Genomic DNA, 23102 nt, shown 5'->3' with positions numbered 1-23102 from the left:
TGAAGAGAAGTCAGATACACAGACACACACAAGAACTGGAGTCAGGGGCTGGCGAGATGGCTCAGTGGTTAAGAGCACTGACTGCTCTTCCAGAGGTCCTGAGTTCAATTCCCAGCAACCACATGGTGGCTCACAGACACCTGTAATGAGATCTGGTGCCCCCTTCTGGTGTGCAGGTGTACATGGAAGGGATGTTGTATACATAATAAATCTTTAAAAAAAAAAATGGAGTCAGGTGGGTGGAGCTTGCTGATGGAGAAACTACAGCACCCTCAAAGCTCATCCTGACAGGGTTATTACAGAGCTGGACGAGGAGGCAGGGTTTAGGGTATACAGCAGGATCAAGGACACAGGTGTAGCTAGCCTCTGGAGGAGCAATCTTTGGACCATAAACTGTTCAGAGGGATAAAGCTACTATGGATATTTTCTACATCAACATCTACACACAGGCCAGAAGGGAAACCTCTGTATTTCCCCTTCCCCTCGGGGTGAGGCCCAGGGGCTGGCGAAAGGCTCCGAGGTCCTTGACATGGCTGTGCCCACTACACAGCACACATTCACTCACTCAGGGCCTTCTCTGCTTCCTAGAGGTGACCCTAAGTATGAAAAGGGCTCCTCCATAGGCTCACACATTTGAATGCTTGGTCCCCCGTTGGTAGAACGGTTTGGAAAGGAGTAGGTGTATCACTGGGGGTGGGATCTGAGGTTTCTAAAGCCCACTCCATTCCCAGTCAGCTCTTTCTGCCTACGAACCATATCCATGGATTGTGCCTGGTACCCATCAAGGCCAGAAGAGGTTGTTGGATCCTCTGAAACTGGAGTTATAGATGGTCGTGAGCTGCCATGTGGGTGCTAGGAACCAAACTTGGGTCCTCAGGAAGAGCAACCAGGACTCGTAACTGCTGAGTCATCTCTCCAGACCCTCCCCTAGTCATATTTTGGCAAATTAAAATTATAACATGAAATGTATGAATGGCAGCTTACTTATTTAAGCCAATAAAAATATCAATTGGTGGAAAATTAATTTTAATAACTTCAAAATCAAAGTTAATATGCATTTGTATGTATGTTTACACACACATCCATCAGTCTTCTGCAGGTCACTTCTGGGGGCACCTCAGTGACTACTACAGCCACAGTCGGTGCTTCCAAAGGCTGTCAGTTGTCAAGACTTCCGGTGCAATCCACAGCGCCAGTGTCTGGAGAGCCCCATGCGCAGCAGTGGCTCTGGTCCTTGTCCACCTGCACAGTGCAGACGCCATTTCTGTAGAGCCAGTTCACATATCCAGGTGCTTGTAGAGCCTACGACTTTTCTCTTTTTTATTTCTGTTGCCATGTTTTTTCCAGGGCTTCCCAGTCACGTTCTCAGCACTCACAGCAGCTGCGGTCAGCAGGCCACTCCCAGGTTTGTAGCCCATCACAGCCTGGACCCCTCTGGTCAGTGCTCTGACATTCTCCTGTAAGGAAACATGGGAGACATGAGCAGGCTTCTCAGGATCAGGAGCAAGTCACTCAGTGCACGGCTCTCCTCTGGCTTCCGCCTCACTCCCTGCCCTCACGCTAGGCCTCCCAGCACTCCCTCTTAGCTCACCTCTTTCCCAGCCTTCCTTGCTGAGTGTTTAGTCCAGCAGCTTCCAATCACCTAAAACCATCCAAACCCCTCATAATTCAAACTATTTCCTGGGAATTTCTACTTTTTTTTTTTCTTTTTTGAGTCAGGGTCTTACTGTGTAGTCCAAGCAAATCTTGAATTCCCAGTTCTCTGCCTTTGGAGCGCTGGGATTTTAGGTGTACCCCAACATAGAGCTTGAAGCTCCATGGATGTCAAGTGCTTCAGCTCACACTAGACACTGATGCTCAAGAAATATTCAGTTTATTTATAATATGAATAAAAATTACAAAGTAATATCCCAGGACTGACACACACAGTAAAATATTACTCTTAGGGGTGAAGGTTTAGATATAGACAATAATTTAAGGTGAAAATAGATTTGCTTTCTCATGCAATGCCTTCAGAAATCTCTGCAAACTGAATGTCCTGTAGGACACTTGTGGACACTGGGAACCAAACCCAGGTTCCCTGCAAGAGCAGCATAGGTTCTTAGCCGCTGAGCCATCTCTCCAGGCCCCATTTAAGAATATTGAAAATGTGTATTAAACACAACCAAATGACTTAACTCTTGTACATAAACCTGACATTGAAAAAAATGCTACCAGCTGCTGGGTGTGGTGGGGCACACTTTTAAACCCAACACTTGGAAGAGGTAGGTGGATCTCTGTGAATTTGAGGCCAGCCTGGTCTACAGAGTAAGTTCCAAGACAACCAGGTTGTTATACAGAATAACCCCGTCTTGAAAAAAACAAAATAACAAAACCAACCAACCAACCAACCAACCAAGCAAAGAAAAAGAAAAATCTACCAGTTATGATGAAGTGATTCAAGTTACTAATATTCACTCGCTTATTTTTTATGTGTGCATGTGCATGCATGCCTATCTGAGGAAGAGAAGACGCTTATGTGTGGATGTGGCAGCAGACCGCGAGTCCTGGGATCACCGCTGTGCACCACACCTTGTTTGGGGTGTAGACAGAAGTCTTCGGCATGTGGAGGCATACATGGGATGTGGAGGTGGAAGGATCCAGAGTTCAAGACCAGGACAGTCACATAAGATCTTGTTTCATTCCCCCTAAACATACACACACATACACACCACCACCACCAACAAAAACCTCTTACAACTCGTTTCTGTACAGGAAATGCACAGGCACCCGAGTCTGTGAAATGCTGCTGTTCATCACGAAGCGCCAGGGAAATAAAAGCTGAGCCAGAGACGACTTGAGATAGCTGAAACAGCACCAACAGACGGCAAGCACGGCACAGATGTGGAGCATGCAACCCACAGCCATGTCTAGACGGTACGGCTGCACCCCACGAGCTAAAAGCACAGCTTTACAAATGATCGAAACACTCCAGTTCTGCAGTGCTCACTCCCGAGATGTGAAAACACACACACACACACACAAATATACACATGCATACCTAGCCTAGTTATATTAGCCAAAACGTGAAAACAACCCAAATGTCTACCAACTGGTGAATGGCATGTCTTTACAGCAACTTATTTGTAGTAAAAGGAATGACGTATGGACACATGCTCTACCACAGGCGGACCAAGAAACAGCTAAGCTAAGGAACAGAAGATCACAGCATGAATTCACTCATGTGATATGTCCAGAGCAGACAACCCCACATACAGAGAAAGAGCGGATTAGTGGCTGACACGGGAGACAGAAAGTGAGTGGATGTCAACGGCATGGGGTTTCTTTCTGGAGTGATAAAATTCTAAACTGGTGGTAACGGCTGCGCAAATGTGAGCATAATATAAACTGTGTGTGGAGCCAGATGTGACGATGCACATCTGTAATCTCAGCACTAGAGAAGCTAAGGTCAGCTAGAACCACAAAGCAAGACCCAAAAGTAAAAAAGTGGGGGCAGAGAGAGATCTCATTGGGGTACCTGTTGCAGATGACCCAGGTTCAATATCAGCACCCACATGGTGGCTCACAACCATCAGTAACTCCACTGCAGGGGATGATACCCTCATCTGATTTCCACAGACACACACGATGCAGGGAAAACATTCATACACATATAAAGAAAAGTGAGTTATGAAGGCTAGGAGAGGGTATTAGATCCCCAGACCTGGAGTTACAGGTGAGCCTCATGATGTGGGTGCTGGGAATCAAATTCAGGTTCTCTGGAAGAGCGAGTGCTTTTAATCACTGAGCTGCCTTTCCAGTCCACTAGATGCTAAAAATAATAAATATTTTGAATTTTTTTTTTTGATTTTCGAGACAGTGTTTCTCCGTAGCTTTTGGTTCCTGTCCTGGAACTAGCTCTTCTAGACCAGGCTGGCCTCGAACTCACAGAGATTTGCCTGTCTCTGCCTCCCGAGTGCTGGGATTAAAGGCATGCACCACCACCGCCCGGCTAATATTTTGAATTTTTAAATGCATTGGATAAGAGTTAAATACAGCCTCTTTTTCTTACCTCATGGAAAAAGGTTTTGTCGACTACATTTTCAATCTGTTTGGCTTTCTGGTTTCTGCCCGGCTGCTGCCGTACTTCTTCACCCTTTGTTTTGTTCTCCAGGAGCTGCTGGTGCTGATGCTGGAAGGTCACAGGGTCTCTCCCAGGAGGAGGGTGGCAGTACAGCAGCTTCCCCTGCAGCGAAATAGCATACTGTAACCGCCTTACCTGAGAGGGTTAGGTCCTCACGGCAAGTGTCAACCAGGCAGAGGGCGGAGCAGCTTTCTGTTGCTGCAACTGCAGGGCCCTGACTCTGACACCCAGCTCCTCCCAGGGCCCTGGAGCCTTCTCTGTGACCTTGTTCACCTGCTGTCATTTCTACTAAGTAGTCTTCAATGTTCTTCCATGTGAGGACACACTAGTCCTGGGAACATGAGGTGAGAGTCTGAAATCAAGGTCACTTTGGAGGGCTAGGGCTGAGTGCTGGAGCACCTGTCCAGCATGTGTGAGGCCCACAGGTCAAGCGCTAGCACCACTAGAAACAGCCCACTGGGCATCAGTCCATCTCCTTACCAGGCTGTCATGAGCTAAGAACTCAGTGTAGGGAAAAGAAAGCTTGCTTACCCACGGCAATACAACAGGTTCACTTACTCTGACGTAGTCCTTTAGGATGTAACGTGCAGATCGAGGCTGGTCTGGTTGTCCATGTGCTGTCATGAATCCTCGCATGCCTGTGAGAGAAACCAACTGTGTGAGAGCTCAGTTAGGAGTTGACACAACAGGCGTGACTGCGCTGATGTGCACTGGGTCTCTTCCCACAGCCCTATGAGAAACTAATTTCCTCTCACCGTGAAACACACTTCATCATCATCATCAACATTTGCTAAGGCAGAGCAGACTCTGCACCTTATAATATCTAACCACTTAGCACTGTGACAGGCACGTTCGGTTTCTCATCATTAGTTATTCCTTCTAACCCAGATTTCAGGCATTTACTCATGGAGGTGACCTGCAGGAGAATATTATCTGCATAACAAAAGACAACATAGCAAACTCCCTAATTTAATAGCTACATCTGATTGTCAGCTTCCCAAACATACCAAGAGGATCGCTCTTATTCTCTCTCACTGTGAGTAGCAAGGAGAGAGCACAGCTGTGTTTGTAGAAAGGCTGGGTTCAAAACTCAGCCCATGTGCAAACTAGCTTTTAAATTTAGAAGAAAAGATCTAGTTACAGAACAACAACAAAAAGCTTTATAAATTAAGACAGAAACAATGCATAGAAACAAACAAACCAAACCCCCATGATTTCTTGAAGCAATATAAAAGGTCAACAAACTTGGGGAAAAAAATTTTTACCCCAACATCCACCCCATCTATGAACTGCTGGAGCATGTAAAGGGGCCGGACCTCCAGACCAAAGCTGCAGGATCTCTACAACACAAGGCTACAACAGGGTATCTAAGAGGAGTCCCAGTGAGGGCCCAGTATCGAGGGTGTAGCAGAAGCAGGTCTCAAACCAGACCAATGACTCACTGCAACGAACACTTGTGAGTGAAGATGTGTGGACTATACGGGTATACTGTGTGACTCACTGTGTCTTCTACACTAAGACTTTAGTCTTTGCTTTTTGGATAGAATCAGAATGCATGATGTGAATTCTATAAAGAATCGATAAAAAGTTAAGAGAAAATATTTCAACTTCACCAACATTTAAAGAAATACAAAGTAGGACTGGAGAGATGGCTTGGCAGTTAAGAGCACAGGCCGCTCTTCAGAGGACCTGGTCCCATTCCCAGCACCCACACGGTGCCTCACACCTGCCTGTAACTCTAGTTCCAGGGCATTCACTGCCTCCTCAGGCACCAGGCACACACGATTCACAGACATGTATGTAGGCAAAACAGAAAATAAAATCTTAAAAAAAAATCTTAAGAAAGAAAGAGAGATAAAGTAGCTGAGTGTTGTGGCACACACCAAAAATTCCAGCACTCAGTGGGCAAAGGCAGGCGATCTGTGAGTTCTAGGCTGGCCAGGGTTACAGCGAGGCTGCCTTAGACAAAGACAAAAATCAAAGAAATACAAAGTAGGCACTGGAGAAAGGGTTGGGTAGCAAAGAGCGTGTGCAGCTCCTACAGAGGACTCAAGGGATCCAAGTTCAATTCCCAGCACCCATTCTAAGAGGTTCACAATTACATTAGCTTCAGCTCCAAGGAGGCGCCAATGCCTCTGACTATCAGGGGCACCAGCACTCATGTACATATAACCTCATGCATATACATAAGTTAAAACAATACAGCTTAAAAAGAAACACAAAATAAAATTGGAGGACCTTGGAAGTGCCTTTTAAATTCATGGCCAGAGGCTTTAGTCTACAGAGCTTTGGACAGCGGTAGAGCAACTGTACACGTGTGGTCGTTTGTTCCTGCAAACAGGAAATACCGACGATATGTAAGCATCAGATGAAATTCAGTACTTATGTCATTAGAATGAAACGGGGGTGGTGGTGGAGGTGTGGTTCATGCTAGCCCTGGGTTTGATGCCTAGTGACCCTTTCCAGACTTCTATGAACCATTTGCCCATGATTTAAAATGACAGACAACTCACATCCATAAGCTGTTAGGAGCTCTTCTGAGGTTGGAGGTCGGCAGGGATCTTCATCTTCTCTAGGTTTTATAATGTTAATACCATAGGTAGCTTCCAAAACACGTCGTGGGATATTCTGGCAAACGTAAACTTGTCAAGGAATCCACTCTTGAACTGACTGTGCTCCCACAGCATCCAAACACACTATTTTGCTGCTTCTGACACATGTTCTCCCTCTAAGCAGAGTATAGTTATTTATTCATTTAAACAGCTTTACACACCAATGATCTCTTTAAATGCATTCTTTAAAATAACAAGGCTGGATAGTGGGGGGCACATACCTTTAATCCCAGCATTCGAGAGGCAGAGACAGGCAGATTTCTGTGAGATTTCTGGACTACAAAGTGAGTTCCAGAGCAGTCAGGACTACACAGAGAAACCCTGTCTGTAAAAACAATTAAAAACAAACAAACAAAACATCTCTACAAAGATGGTTAAGTGGTCAAAAACACTCGCTACTCTTGCAGAGGACCAGGGCTCGCTTCTTGGCACCTACAAAGCAGCTCACGATTGTCTGTAACTTTAGTTCCAGGGGATCCAATGTTCTCTTCTGATTTTCAAGGGTACGAGGCATGCAAGAGGTACACAGACATATAGGCACACACACACATAAAAATAAATAAATCTAAAAAAATTATCTAGAAAACAGACCTTAACAATATTACTTTAAGGAACAATATTATAAACAAACCCTAACTTTGAGAGACTATCCTAATGGAGATACAAAGGACCATGTCTTTGCTTCCAATGCCTACAACTATACTGTCAGAAGATAATGCCCTAAAAATTCTCAAAGCCTCACACATTAAAAACCAGAGTGGTCCTGAAACAGAAAGGATATTAGTGATACGGGTGGAACGTGATCTCTCATCTGGTCAATTGGGAGAATCCCATTGCAAATCATCTCTGCTTTGGTAGACACAAAGGACGGCATCACCAGGCCCGGGCAGTCACACAGGCAGAGGCCAGGCTCCACATACAGAGTCTGAAAGACACAAACAGCTATGATGGACATATGGCGAGTGGAAGGGAAGAGAAACAGCACTGTGGCGAAGAACTTCCTGTACCTGGAAATGCTTGGTGTGGCCAGGCGTGGCAGACACAGACACTTTCTTGTTGCCCATGATAGTGTTGATGGTTGAGCTCTTCCCAACATTAGGATAGCCCACCTGGAAGAGAACCAGAAGTTACCTGAGGGGTAGTAATGTTCACCTTTCATTCTCTTGGCTTTACAAACTCAGACTCAGCTCTGACACATGGCACAGCCGTATAGATTTTTTTTCTGCAGACTTTGCTGTTGCCCACAATATCCTCATGCCCTCTGCCTGCCCCTAACGTTCCATTTGTAGGCAAACTTCACTGTTCCCATTGCATCTTTAACAAGGGGTGAGCTGAGCGTCAGGAAACAAGCTGCGAACATCTGAAAACTCCCAGGCTTTTTAGTCCGGGCCAGCAGAAGGTGGCAGGCTATGCAGAGCTGTTGTAGACGAGGGAGCTAAGCTTCGTCCGGATGATGCCCTGAATTAAGAATTCAGAAAGCTAGAAATTGAAGACACATGTAGAGAAACCCGGTTTTCTGATACACATGGGAACGAATTTTTGGCACAGAGAATATAGCCTTAAAACTCAGAGAAATTAAGAAATTTTCTGTGTTCAGGTTAGTTCTACTGTGAAATTGGGAATTACACCATGCCTGCCTAACTCCAAAGGCAGGTCTGTAGCAAGAACAATACACAAAAACACCATTTACTTCATCTTTCTTTTTAATTAAGATTTTATTTTTATTTATGTGTAAGAGTGTTTTACCTTCATTTATATGTGTGTACCACATGCAGGCAACACCCAGAGGCCAGAAGAGGGTTGAGATTCCTTGGAACTGGGATTAGAGACAGCTGTGACCTGTCATGTGGGTGCTGCGAACCAAATCCAGGTCCTGTGTAAAAGGAGCCAGTGCTCTCGGTTGCTGAGTCATCTCTGTAGACCCTACATTGTAAGTAGGCCTCCTGTTTTATTTTAGGTGATGGGACTCAGGAAAGAGTCTAACTACAATGAGGATTAGTTACACCCAATTTTAGCTGAAGAGCTGAGAGACTACATACCTGCTGCGACCTTCCACGGTTTTGTTTCCCTGGAAAGATCTTTAGTATAAATGTCTTCTCTAACAGTTTATGTGTCCTTAGCCAAGGATGGGTCATCTAGAGCTGTGCTGTGCCCCCTAGAGCTGTGCTGTGTACCCTAGAGCCATGCAGTATCCTTGGGGTGTGGGCAGTTCCACAGTCACCTTCAGAATTAGGTAATATAGTTGGGATCTGATCTACTTTTTACCATTTCTGTTATGTTTATGCAATGAAAATATCTGTATGGTTTGCCTTCCCAGGACTGAATTCTTCCTAATGGCATATGGAACAGTATAATCTGGCAAGGCTCACAGGATGTCAACAGAGCACAGCACTGAAGTCTGGCAACAACATCAAAAACTTATTCTTGTCTCTCAGTGACAAAGAACTGAGCTGGAAGAAGATCATAGAATACATTTAATATAAACATGTATGTAAACACTATAAACCCAGAAATGTTTCCTTTGAGTTGGATCCTGGTCCTCACCCCATGATGCCAGGGGCAACAAGTAGGCAGCACGCTCCCTATGACGCCAGAAGCCTGACTCTTTAGGTATGTGTAGCTATGAAGGGCAGGGAAAGAAGACGCTCATGTGGTGCTAGCTTCATGATCTACTCCATCTTACCAGCCCAACAGTTAGCTGTCCATCCTTCACCTTCTTCCCCGTGTGCAGCTTCTTAAAGAGCTCCAGTAGTTCCTGCTTTGACACCAGCTGGCTACAATTGTTCATTTGCTGGTTTTCTGGTTTTTCCCTGTTCTGAGTCTCAGAATCGACAGGACAGCGTTCTTTCCAGTCCTGAGCACAGCCCTCCTCGTCCTCCTCCTCAGGGCTGCTGTCTTCTGAGCACGTCTGCCAGTCCTCCTCGTCCTCCTCCTCCTCCTCCTCCTCCTCCTCCTCCTCACAGTCCTCATACTCACTGCCACCCTCGTCACTTGCGGACTCCTCACCAAGTGAGAGCCAATTTCTGCGTGGAAGTTCATTCTCATCCGAACTGGAATTTTCAGACTCAATTCTGCTGGCTTCTTCAGCAACACTATTTTCTTGGTCCTGATAAAATAAGAATCACAAACCTTCAGACCTGTGTAAGTGTACTTGTCACTCAGGGGACTAGTTACAGAAGGAGAACAGGAAATGTGCTGGAGACAGGCATGTGGATCACAGGGGCGCAGCACAGCAATCTGTCCACACGAGCGCACAGGCGGATGGGCTATCAGCAGAGTGCCCTCGGGAGGGCAAGAGAGGCAGACCTTGGCTCTGGTCGCGCTGTTTCTGCTGTGCTATGACTGAGTTTTTGCATATGAAGCAAGACTATACCACCGAGCTATACTCCAACCTTGCTTTGCTTTTATAATTGCTTTGCAAGTCAAAAAGTACTACGGAGCAGAAGCTTGTGTATGAAACTCTGGAATAGGAAAATTTCATTTCAGACTGGCTATTATTGTTATTGCTACTACTAATAGACTAATAGATACAGGGTCTTACTATGTAGACCAGGCTGGTCTTGAACCCACTGGGGTTTGCCTGCCTCTGTCCCCAAGGGCTGGGATTAAAGACGTGCACCCTTAAAGGCAAGCACTTTTTACTCACTGAGCTTTCTTCCCAGCTCTAGAATCTATCCACATATGTCCTAGCAGACAACACATGGAATAAATATGTTCAATTAGGTTCAATCAATTTTAGTGGTAGTCCCAAGATGAAAGTCCAAAAAATACTGTGTATGAGATTATCGGAAGGGAAAAAATGTATAGGAACGAACCAAGCAGACAGAGAATAAATTCTCAGATCAAAGAATAGGGAGTAACTTAGCTTCAGAAAGGAAGAACTTTCCAAAGTCACAGATGAGAAAGGAATATGTTGCCTGGTCTTAAGGCAGTTGTCATTGCTAGTGTTAGGGACTAGAGCCTTCTTTCTGCATGCTTGGCAGACACTTCTACTGAGTTACAGCCTTAGCCAAAAACAGTCAGTGGGATATAACATGACCATCTGACAGGAAGCGGAGGAAGGAATTTCTTCTTTCAGTTGGAGCTTAGAGCTCAGTAAATTAGGAAGAAGTGTTATATTCATAGAATCTACTTTTTGGCTGGACGGGGGGGGGGGAGGGGGGGAGACAGGGTCTTCTTGTGTAGTCCCTGGCTGTCACGGGACTCTACGTAGATCAGGATAGTTCCAAACTCAGAGAGATACTTCCGACTATGCTGGGATTGAAGGTGTCCTCCACAACACCCAGCCTGCATAGCACCTACATAACCATCAAAGTCAAAAGATGACCGATAGAGAAAAAAGAAGGGGAATATTACTTCTAAATAGAGAAAAAAGAAGGGGAATATTACTTCTAAATGTCTTCTAAATATCAAAGATCCCATGATCTTTGTTGTTTTAGTAAAATCTGGATTAAAGGTAAAAGAAATAGCATAATTTATCTTAATTCAAGCTGAGTTTGTCTTAAAAACAAACCAGACCCTGATAAACCACGACAAGCTACCACATCCTTTAGCTGTACAGTGTACACTGAGAAGTTTCTCTTAAAATAAGCAAATACAAAACCACTATGAAACTTCTTTACGGTTCCACAAGTGACACTGGGCATCTCCAATTATCCAAAATCACAAAGTATCGGTATGATTTGATTAAAGATTCTAAGTATTTTCTAGTCTATCCTACGAACACAGCACTAGGGGAGGGAACTCCCCATACAAAAGTAACTCTTACAAACTACCAATATAAACAAAGCACATCAATCAAATCAAAGTAATTCCTTAAATCCACCTTGAGAAAGGCCCCCAGTCCTTGTTACCTTAGAGTGAAGGGTTTCTCCCAAAGCTGACCAGAAAATAACCTTCACACCTTCTTTTTCAAAGTGTGAGGCCCAGGCAAGGCGCTGTTCAGCGGTCAGCAAGTCTGCCTTGTTTATCAGGATAACATTCTCCTTAGCGGTATCTATCTCCTTCACGTAACATTCCTGTAAAGACAAAGGCAATTTCAGTCTGTTCAAACAAGTGAGACAAACACTGGATTAATTACACTGGAGATTCCCAATTCAAGTTCTTATGACCTCCCCTACTTTAAATTACTCTCTCTCTATTTTGGTTTTCAAGACAGGGTTTCTCTGTGTAGCCCCAGCTGCCCTAGAACTTGCTCTGGAGGCAGGCTGGCCTTGAACTCACAGAGATCCACCTGCCTCTTGCTCCCAAGTGCTGGGATTGAAGGTGTGCACCACTGCTACCAACACCTGGCTTAAACCACTTTCCTTAACATTTTTATTATCGTGTGTGCACAATGTGTGTACATGCAAAGATATGACACAGCATATATGTGGAGGTCAGAGGAGAACTAGGAGTCAGTTCTATTGGTCCCACTTTACATGGTTTCAAAAGGGGTCAAACTTAGGTCACCAGGCTTATGTAGCAAGTGCCTTCACACCTGCTGAGCCACATCAAAGGAGGTCCTTAAATCACTTTCTAATTTAAATATTAGAAATTTTGATACATTCTACTAATTGATCCTTTCTGTGAGCTCTGAAAAGAACTTTAAAAGAATCATTACAATTTCTGTTACTCATGAGTTTAGAGGAATCACTACAGTTGTTCTAATGAAAATATGCACATCACATATGTAAGGAGTTTCATGGGTTCATGCATTACATCATTTTAAGTGATCCTTATGCCTTAGTACTACTCTGTATTCTACAAGCTTAGCTCATTTGTAAGATAGCATAGGTGTAATGATATGTGAAAACAAAGTATTTAGTGTGATGCATTAAAAAGTGACTGGAGTATCTTTAAAAACAGCAATATGCCATCCTGACTGCCGTCTCCTGAAAACAAGTAACCAGCAAATGACTAGCAATAAAGTACCTTCCAGCCCAGCAGCTAGAACACAGCAGGCAAATGTCTGTGCTTCCTACAGATGAAACAAGTGCTGGAGCAAACCTCTGACCTTGCACAGAGAGGGAAGCCAGAGAAGACAGAATGCTTGCTCCGTTACTGTTGTGAGGAAATCTTTCCTCTCTTTACTGTCCCAAGGATCTAAATCAAACTTTACTTACCAAATCCTCACATCTAAACAGGAGTGGGTTTCGAGCATCTACTATCTGGACCACAATATCACTGGGGGAAAAAGTGAGACAATCTAGTTACTGTAAAGTAAAAGCGACCACTGACTGACACAGTGCTTAGCACAGAAACTCACAACAGGTTAAAGCACAGAGATCAGGTTTCTGTGGAATGCTCAGCCACATTTCCCATATATCCCATTTCCTTGCCTCAATATTCAGGAACCCTTGAGGAAGAGGGGACAGAAAGATTGTAAGGGCTAGAAGCTGAGAACCAGGGTGAAGCCATGTCTTCTAGATACAGCAGGACCAGTACACTCATGAACTTGGCAGCATAGCTGTCTGCACAAGACCTGAGCAAGATCAAGCCAGTCACCATTTCTGCTTAGAATAGGACGGGGGCTCATGAACTCTTCCTGTAGCCAAGGGACTAACGACATCTGAAGGTTTCAGGAGGCTCAGTTTTCTTTATGTGTAGCCCCTGGTCCATCCACCTTGCTCCAGTGGAGGTCCTCATAACCATGAGTATATGGGAAGCACAAACTGGACTCAGTGGGTTATTGAAAAAATTGTATGTATGACATTCTCAAATTAGAAAAACATTAAAAAAGGAACCACTGCCATATATTAATATAATAATAGGGAATACTTTCCATACATTAAGTAGCTGACATACTAATTCCTTAAGGCATATTATTTCCAGTTTCTATAACGTATATTATAATTATATAATCTGCCCCAGATCAGCTAATAAGCAATGAAGCCAGAATGGTTACCCAGGCAGTCTGGACCAGCGGCCGCTCTCTTCAACAGTCCACTGTTCTAGTTTCGCTTAGAGGACTCAATGACATTTTGTTGATAACCTTCTACTACTTCTTTTAGTAACTCTGGGTCAGATAAGAGCATCCTAACTACCTCAAGGTGAAGTTTACCAAGTTTTCAGTCTGATCTGAATTCACACTCATCACTTGTTGCCAGCTCCCATTATAAGCCAGTATTGCATTTAAACCCAAGGTTCCAGAGAGGAGAGCACACACCTAGTCAATGATCACCAACAGGTTCGGCGGATGTGTTTAAACAGTAAAATACAACTAAGTGTCAGCTTAAGGTACCACAGTGAAGCACGGATGTGAAGTCTACATGTAAGATGTCTGTCCACATGTAAGATGTGACAGTAAGACAGCTTTCTCCAGCTGACAGCAAGCCTCTCCAGTTCAGCCAGATGCAAAAGGGACACACAGGCCAGCATGCTGCACACTGCAGCGTTTTCCTCCTTAGAACATTGACTTCCTGTCTCTCAGAGGCCCCTCCCTTCCTTCAGCCTCTGTGCCTAGGAACATGGTCAGGGCATGTGGCTACCACTGGAAAGAGATTAATTGCAGATGCAATGCCCCTATAGAGCTCTCACCAAATTCTAATTTGGTCAGCAAACTTTGTTCTTTGAGAAAAAGAATTCACTATGTTGGTCTCAAACTATATCTGCTATGTTTACCTCACAACTATGGGATTAAAGGCAAGTGCTGGCTTAGATTGGCTAATTTTTAACAAACTGTTTTAAACTTCTCTAATTAAGCCATTTCAGTATCTCCCTCAGGTTGAACCTCACTTTCAAAACCACATTAAGCTAAATGACTGCAAAAACTAAGCCTAAACCACAACAAGACAAACAAAACACTAGCTCTATCTACCAACAAAGAGAGGGATAAACAGCTTCCAATCTCAGGAGGAGGACACTCCAGGCTAGCCTGCGGGAGGCATTTGGCAGCAGTACAGGAGAAACGCCTCACTGGAACAGAATGTTCTTCGCCCGAGCCTCAGCCACTTTCCTGCATTTCCTCCGTGTTATGTATCAAATCTTTTTTGATAACTGCTGTTGAAATTAAAGAGACAGATGGCTTAGTCAGACTGTTAGCAAACAGGAGACATCTGCCATAGAAAATACATCAATAAAATATTTCCTATTAATGATGTGGCAGCAGTCACTTCACTAATATTTCTGGATAATTCAGGACTATTTCTATGTGATACCAGCCATACTGTGTAATTAAAACATACTGCTATATTAAGGAATGGGTTGGTAAGATGTCTCAGCTGGTAAAAGTGCTTGTTGTCGTCTGATAAACTGATAACGTTGACCCATATGGTGCAGGATAAAACCAATTCTCTGATTTCCACAAGTGTGCCACGGTAGTCAATGTCTGTCTCTACCATGTGCATACTCATAAATAGTTAAACATAATGAAAAAAAATTTAAAAAGGAAATACAGTAATAGTTCAGCAAGTAACACTATACTCCAACTGAACCTCCAATTTTTAACATGTACAGGCTCTCTTGGGAAAACCCAGATGCTAACCTACTAGAACCTTCCAGAACAAAAGTAATGACCCTCATTAAAGAACAAGAATGACAGCCACCAGAAATGTCTCATCAGTGGAAAGTAAGGCTGTTTATGTCATAGCGGCCCAAGCAAGAGCTGAGCACAGACTGTAAGGAGCCTGAACAGCAGGTTTCCAGGTTGGTTTGCGGTTCCAGCTCAGCCACCCAACAGCACTCTTTACTGCAGACCAGATGGGGAAGGGAGGGGATGCATGTGAGGGGAGGGATCAAACATAAAGTGCCGTGAAGATGCCTGCTCCCCTCTGCCACACCTTCCTGGAAATTCTTTTTTTTTTTTTGAAAGATTTTCCCAGTTTGGTGCAGCATATGCTTTAAGGCATGTCTAACAATTCTCTAAATTTCATTGCTATCTGTCATCATGGCTCCCCCCTTTCCTCTAATTACTGGTGAGTCTTCTCTTTCATTGGCAAAGAACTTGTTTATCTTTATCACTTTTTTGAAAAAAATCAACTTTATTTCATTGATTTTCCCCCATTTCCGTTTCATTAATTTTGGCCCTGACTTTAATTATTTCTTTTCATCTACTGATTTGGGGTTTGGTTTGTTCTTGTTTTCCCAACTCTATGAAGTGTATCTTTAAGCTATTTGATTGTTTTTTTTTCTTTTTTTGTATTTTGAGGTAGGACTCAAAGGTGCCACAGTCATGTTGCACAAGTCTTTAATCCCAGTGCTTGGGAGACAGAGACAGGAAGAGCTCTGTGACTTCAAGTCCAGTCTGGTCCACAGCACTGAGCTCCAGGCCAGCCGGTGCTACGTAGAAAGACCCTCTCTCAAAACAAGTAAGCAAAATTTAAAATTTTTAAAGTATGTATTTTATGTGGGTTTATGTAAGCGTGTGTGCTCCACAGAACACATATGAAGGTGAGAAGGACTTTGGGAACTACTTCTCTCCTTCCTGCTTCTATCTTTTGAGCACCAAGATTATGGGCAGGTAGGGCAGTGGTGGTGCACACCTTTAATCTCAGCACTTGGGAGGGAGAGGCAGCCGGATCTCTGTTGAGTCTGAGGATAGCATGGCCTACAAAGTGAATTTCAGACACCCAAGGCTACATTACATGGAAAAACCCTGTCTCGAAAAAACAAAAACCAAAAAATAAAAACATAACAAAGATTATAGGCAGTAACATGCTGTGGTGGCTTGAGTAAAAATGGCTCCCAGAGGCTCATGGATCTGAGGATCTGAATGCTTGGTTATCAGGGAGTGGCACCACTTTAGATGGGTTGGGGTGTGGTCTTGTTAGAGTGTGTGGTCTTGTTGGAGGAAGTGTCACTGGGGGTTGGCTTTGGCTTTTCGAAAGCCCAAGCCAATCCTGGTGTCTCTCCCTGCTGCATTTAGTCTAGCTGTAGAACTATCAGCTATTTCTCTAGCTGCCTCTGTGCCACCATGTTCCCCACCATGATGAGAATGAACCAAACCAATGAAACTATAAGCAAGCCCCAATTAAATGCTTTCTTTTACAAGAGTTGCCATGGTTATGGTGTCTCCTCACAGCAAAAGAACACCGGCTAAGACACCAAGTCCAGTTATGTAGTGTTGAGGATCAAAGCCAGGAGTCTGTACACGATAGGCAAGCACTCTTCTCAACAGAGCTACAGTCTTAGACCCCTACTCAGTTTTGTTTGTTTTTGAGACAGGGTCTCGTGTTGTAGCTGTGGTTGACCTGGAGTTCACTTTGCAGACCAGGCTGGTCTTGAACTCAGGAACTCAAGAGATCCAGCTGCCTCTACCTCTGGAGAGCTGGGATTAAAGATATCCGCCACCACGTGTTCTCCTTCCCCAATTCCTTAATGTAGGCACTTAGAACTGGCTTTTGCCATAGATTTGGGTATGCTGTGTTTTCATTTTCATTCCTTTTATTTTTCATTTTTTAACTTTAAGAAACACACAGGTTTTTAATGAGCAAAGGTGTTTGCCATCAAATCTGAGTACACAATTTCAGTCCTCTAGGTCCCACATGATGGGAGGAGAGAACCAACTTCCTGAAGTTGATCTCTGACCATACATGCATGTGGCACACATGCACAATGTAATAAATGTAAAAAAATACAACAAAAAACCCTGACAGGCACTAAGGAAAGATCTTAAGAGTATTCCAAACAAATATAACTAATCCCTGCCCAGTCTCTCTACAGAGAGGTTCACCACTAAGCAAACTATATCTAAACAGCTTTGTAATACTTCATTCTTAAATATGAATGGATAAAAAATGCCTGTCATTTCAGGAAGCCTCATAGTAAACAGCAGAAGCCAGGATAAACAGCAAAATGAACTAGGAGGAAAGACAGTCTGAACTACAGGAAACCTGTGGAAGGTGTTTTCTGTCAAGGCCAACAGTGCAGCGCTGCAGAGCTGTGCCCCCTTCTCTTTGGAAATAAACACACACACCCTCAACTGCTGCGGAAGCTCTGAAGGACGCAGGTCCATTCGGCACAGCAAAGCTCCCCAAGGGAAGGGGACAGAATCTCCAAGCTCAGCAGAGCCTAAGACTTAAGAGGAGTTTATGCACACCCAGCCACCAGCAGCAAACCTCTGCTACTGAAAGGTACAGTGGCTTTAAAAAGCTGAGGCACCCCTCGCCCCTTCTCATGGTTTTAAGAATATTCACAAAGCTCTGCCACCATCACTATCTAACTCTTGAAGGTTTTCAATATCATAAAAGAAAATACATTTTTTTACAAGTTAAATTTAAGTCTTAATTAAATAAACCTGTTTCTGACTGTTCTTCCTAGGTATATTTTATAAACACAACTCGAATGTCTCTTACTAAATCCTTGAAAGTAATTCAGAAACTCTTTGAGAAAAACATATCCTTCTAACCAAACAGAAGAGGAGAAATAGAGAATGATAATTCAGGAATTCTCCTTGGTGGATGTGGAAAGAAATGAGTCTTCCTTCCACCCCAACTCATCAAAAAACAAACAAACAAACAACAACAACAAAAACAATTTTAAAAAGTCACTTGGGTTGGGTGTGGTGGTGCACGACTTTAATCCCAGCACTCAGGAGGCAGAGGCAGGCAGATCTCTCAAGTTGAGGCTAGCCTGGTCTACAAAATGAGTTCCAGGAGAGCCAGGATTACAAAAATAAAACCACACCTCGGTTGTCTTCAGTCCTGAGAAATCACGCCTTCTCCCTTCTCTCTAGACTCATTCTGCCCTGGTCTCTCACTAGGTGCCACGTGTTGAGCTTGAGGGAGCATTTCTCTCCTCCATGTGTTCCTGGAGCGTGGCCGAGCAGTCTCCCTCACAGCACACACCTCTGAAGCTGTGCTTTTCGGTGCCTGTTTTCCATATTACCAGGAGGAACTCAACGCATATTTGCTGAAGGAAGTAACCACAGGTGCTCCAGAATTCACCTCATACAAACATTTATTATTTACTTATTTTAAGACTTACTTATTTTTATTTTATGTGTGCTGCCTTGAAGGCCAGGAGAGGGTGCTGGCTCCACAGGAATTGGAGTTAAGAGACAGTTGTGAGCCGGGCGGTGGTGGCACAGGCCTTTAATCCCAGCACTCGGGAGGCAGAGGCAGGTGGATCTCTGTGAGTTCGAGGCCAGCCTGGTCTAGAAGAGCTAGTTCCAGGACAGGAATCAAAAAGCTACGGAGAAACCCTGTCTCGAAAAATCCAAAAAAAAAAAAAAGAGACAGTTGTGAGCTGCCATGTGGTGCTGGGAACTGAACCCAGGTCTTCTGTAAGTCCATTAAGTGCTCCTAAGTGTTGAGCCATCTTGCCAGCACTATCACTATTGTTACACACTTGTCAAATGTACTCATCTAATAACTGTACACACCCACCTTCCCTGGCACTGAAGAATGATCTTAGGATCTTATACACCTAGGTAAGTATTATAAAATTACTTCCTCAGACCTAAAAAAGCCACTACAATTTAAATGAAATATAATATTTTCAGTTTTTTGTTATTGTTGTTTGGTTTTTCGAGACAGGGTTTTTCTGTAGCTTTGGAGCCTGTTCTAGAACTAGCTCTTGTAGACTAGGCCTGCCTCTGCCTCTTGAGTGCTGAGATTAAAGGCATGCACAATCATTGCCCAGCTTTCAGGTTTCTTTTAAAAAAGACATGTGTGTTAAACTGTGTGTATGTCTTTGTGAGTGTATGCAGGTGCCCGTCAAGGAAGACTCCTGGAACTAGAGTTACAAGTAGTTGTGAGTGATCTAATGTGAGTGTTAGGAACCAAACCTTAAGCAGCAAGAGCTTCTAACTGCTCAGTTATCGCTCCAGTCCTATATTTTCAGTTTTTCAATTTTTTAAATTTATATTTTTATTTTCTATATGCATTGCTGTTTTGCCATGGGTATCGGGGTCTCCTGGAACTGGAGCTACAATATAGATGCTGGGAATTGAACCTAGATCCTCTGAAAGAGCAGTCAGCACTCTTAATCACTGAGCCATCTCTCCAGGCTCCAGTTTTTAATGTTTTAAAATGAATTTCTCTGAAAATTCCATCCATGCATATAATGCATTCTGATCATGTTCTCTTTCCTTCTCTTAGCTCCACCAGCCTATAAACACTTCTCTTTCCCAGATTTAGGCTTTTGGTTTAGTTTTGTGATTGTTTATAGTTTAGCCAGGGCCACTGTCTGGTTTTCATAGTTCTCAACAGCCCATTGTGTAACTTAATCTCGCTCCTGCTGGATCCGGAGCCGGGAGCACATGTCAACACTGCAGTCAGTCACATCACTGCAATGTCTTCACTAAACACGGAAAACATTACTCACCTTCTCTCAATGACCCTCCAGAGCTGGCGCCAGAAGTCCAAATTTCGTTCAAAGGGAGTCAATATCAACTTTTGTTCCTCTTCTAGCCTGGCTTTAGAATGAGAAGGTCACATCTCTATCTGATCATAAACACTCAAATTCATTACATTAAAAAGACACATATACAAATACTGCAAATTATTATGTTGTTTATGATACTGGGGATTATACCTAAGGCTTGCACATGACAACCAAGTGCTCTACCACTCAGCCACATTCCAGCCCTCCTTTTACTTTTTTTGTAACCTAGGAAGGCCTTGGAATTGCAGGCCTACACCAGGCTCTGTCCAATTATTTTAATGTATTTATTATTGAGTCAATACAAGAATTCCACCAAATTCAAATTATATCCTTATACCGCAGAAGGTTCTCTCCCACAACTCTCATGGAAGAATGCTCAGAGGACCCCTAAGAGGGGCCAGACAGACGGCTCAGGAGTTAAGAGCACCAGCTGCTCCTGCAGAACATGCGCATGGCAGCTCACAGCTGCCAGTTCCAGGGGATCAGATGCCCTCTTCAGACCTCTGCTGGCAATGTATGCACATGGTGCGTACACACGCTCAGGCAAACACAAACACATAATATGAAAAGACTAGGAATGGAGCAGAATAACCACTCAGTACCTTTGTGCACAGCTGCCCCTACACCTTGCAATGCTGTCTATTCACACACCAAAACCCACTTGGAATAAACACTACCGCCCTCCCACCCCAAAAAGTGCATTTTATTTATTTACTTTGTGTGCATGTTTAGAGGTCAACAGACATGCGGGAGCTGGTTCTGTCCTTCCACCCTGTGGGTCCTGAGGCCTGAACGCAGACCATCAAGCCTGGCAGAGCTTCTACCTGCGGAGCTATTTCACCAGCTCCAGGATTTCCCTTTTAAAAGAATCAATTTCAGGAGGCAAATGGCAATGCAAGCAAAAACGCCCAAACCCAGGGCTTCCAGACAAATCTTCAGAGTCCAATACTCACCGGACAAGCTGGCGTCTCCATTTTAGGAAGTTATCCTTCTCTGCCTGCTTCAGTTCTTCTGGGCTAGTTTTTCTGTCCCAATTTGGTCTGGAACAATCACAGAAAGGATTTTATATATAATACCAAAATAAAAAGAGAATTTGGATATAAATGTCAGTTAAGAAGGAAGCAGGAAAATTATGAACTAAGAATATATTCAGTGGTTATGTCTTTTTTTTTTAAAAAAAAATAAGTTATCATTTTATGTGTATGACTGTTTTTGCCTGCATGTATGTCTGTGCGCCGTGTGTGTGCCTGGTGCCGTGCTTGAGGAGGCTAGAAGAGGGTATCACATGCCCCAGAACTGGAATTACAGAAACTGTGGGCTGCCATGTACGTGCTGGGAATTGAGTCTGGTCCTTTAGAAGAACAGTCAGCTCTTAACCACTGAGCCATCTCTGCAGCCCCATTCTATGTCAACTTTTTTCAGGGGACGGGGGTGTTGAGACAGGGTTTCTCTCTGTAGCTCTCGCTGTCCTGGAACTAGGAGAGCTGCTGGTCTCTGCCTCCCAAGTGCTAGGATGAAAGGCATGCGCCACCACCACCTAGCCCGTCCTATGTCTTCTAATGATCTAAATTCTTGTTCAACTTACCTCCTCGGTATACACAAGAACTGTCTGTTTTCTTCATGGAGTTTCTTAATTCTCTGGCTCTCCTCAAAAGACAGCAGTCCAGTTCTAGCCTCAGGGAGCACAAACTTGATATTAAGCTTCTCTGTTCACAGAAAAGAAAAGCGCTATTAGTCAAGATGCAGTTCAGAGGCTGAGGATGCACCTCAGTTGCTGCAGTGCCTGCCTAGTGGATGACGGGGAGGAGTGGTACACACCTGCGATCCCAGCACTTGTGAGTGGGGGCAGGAGGACCAGTTCAGGAATTCAAACTGAGTTTGAGGCTAGTCTGGGATACATGAGATTCTGACTCAAAATCCAAAAAAGGTCATTTAAAATACTGAATGCTGATCATTTTGATACTTGAATACTAACCACTCCCTAAAACAGAACTTAAGCTTTCTTAGGTTAATCTCTGAATTAATACACAGATAACTTTACAAGAAAAAGAGATCTCTACTACCTCACTAAAACTCCCCAAAAGCTGACTTCTTTGGGTGCTATGTTATAAGAGTCTATGTGGTGAACGGACTTCATGGAAATAGCAACAGCAACAATGGGAAAGGGTTATAAAGGTTCAGTATAAGTTTCCTCCTTTTACCTATGCAGAATAGTTTTAAGCTAAGAGGAATAGAGGCAAAGATTTAGCAAAAGATATTGCATTAGAACAAGCAAACTACTATGGCTGTAATTTATACAAGATACATATTAACGGTCACCATTAATGACTATATCACATTAAAAACAAAAAACAACAAAGCAGGCAATCCCGTGTGAACTAGTAATAGAGAGATGTATGCTCTAGGGCTCTAACATGTAGGCTGCTCACCGCTCAGCCAACACCTGGACTACATGAGAAGAGAACCCGAGAAGGCAGCCATGCTTCCTCCTGAAGTGGCAAGCAAAGTCTCTATTTCAAAACTAACATCTTCAACAACAATGCTCTTCACTTGAGCAAGGACTGCAGCCTGCTACCCCTCTCAAACCATCACAATTCATAAGATCCTGCAGTCCTGTAGCCTATACTACCGCTAACCTACTAGACTCTCAGTATCAACCACTCCTCATACCTGCTGCTTCTATGGTGTTAGCTTCTCCGTCTAATGGTGACTGCCCACTGCACCCCTATTTAGCCCCTTGATTCCTGCCTTTCTCCCAGCCTACTGCGCATCATTGAAAGGTAATTTTTCAGTGATTAACTGTAATTACGTACTGTACATCCATCCTTAACCACTGCTGGATTCCTTACTCCACTGTACCCTAAACTCTACCGACCTGCTCTTGTTTCTATGTGTTACGAGATGTGTACTGCTACAGGAAATGGCACCATAAAATGGTGACCTGGCATGGCCATGGTTAGGCTGAGACCCCAGCCTTCTTATGAAAGGAGGAACTCGTTCTAGCTCTTGGTTAACCTGCCCCAGTCCCTAAGTGGCAACTGTTCTGAACTTCCCTTTCCTGA

The 23102-nt window shown here is 43.8% G+C and overlaps 1 protein-coding gene across 1 annotated transcript in view; it reads right to left on the bottom strand.

The window, feature by feature from the left end:
- Positions 1–1009: 1009 nt before the first annotated feature.
- The window catches only part of Lsg1 (large 60S subunit nuclear export GTPase 1), a 28626-nt gene continuing 6533 nt past the window's right edge, over positions 1010–23102 (bottom strand). Inside the window, exons 3-14 of the mRNA XM_075967489.1 lie at positions 21626–21746; positions 20994–21080; positions 19981–20067; positions 12840–12900; positions 11589–11753; positions 9419–9841; positions 7743–7844; positions 7517–7660; positions 6637–6760; positions 4682–4761; positions 4052–4225; positions 1010–1457 (exon numbers count right to left, since the gene is read on the bottom strand). Of these exons, the coding sequence (XP_075823604.1) occupies positions 1278–1457; positions 4052–4225; positions 4682–4761; positions 6637–6760; positions 7517–7660; positions 7743–7844; positions 9419–9841; positions 11589–11753; positions 12840–12900; positions 19981–20067; positions 20994–21080; positions 21626–21746 (1748 nt within the window). The 3' untranslated portion in view covers positions 1010–1277. The remainder of the gene's footprint in view (positions 1458–4051; positions 4226–4681; positions 4762–6636; positions 6761–7516; positions 7661–7742; positions 7845–9418; positions 9842–11588; positions 11754–12839; positions 12901–19980; positions 20068–20993; positions 21081–21625; positions 21747–23102) is intronic.

Source organism: Microtus pennsylvanicus, chromosome 1 (assembly GCF_037038515.1).
Source record: "Microtus pennsylvanicus isolate mMicPen1 chromosome 1, mMicPen1.hap1, whole genome shotgun sequence".
Lineage (NCBI taxonomy): Eukaryota > Metazoa > Chordata > Mammalia > Rodentia > Cricetidae > Microtus > Microtus pennsylvanicus.
The sequence above is the reverse complement of the archived record's forward strand: the minus strand, read 5'-3'. Positions and strand labels throughout refer to the sequence as shown.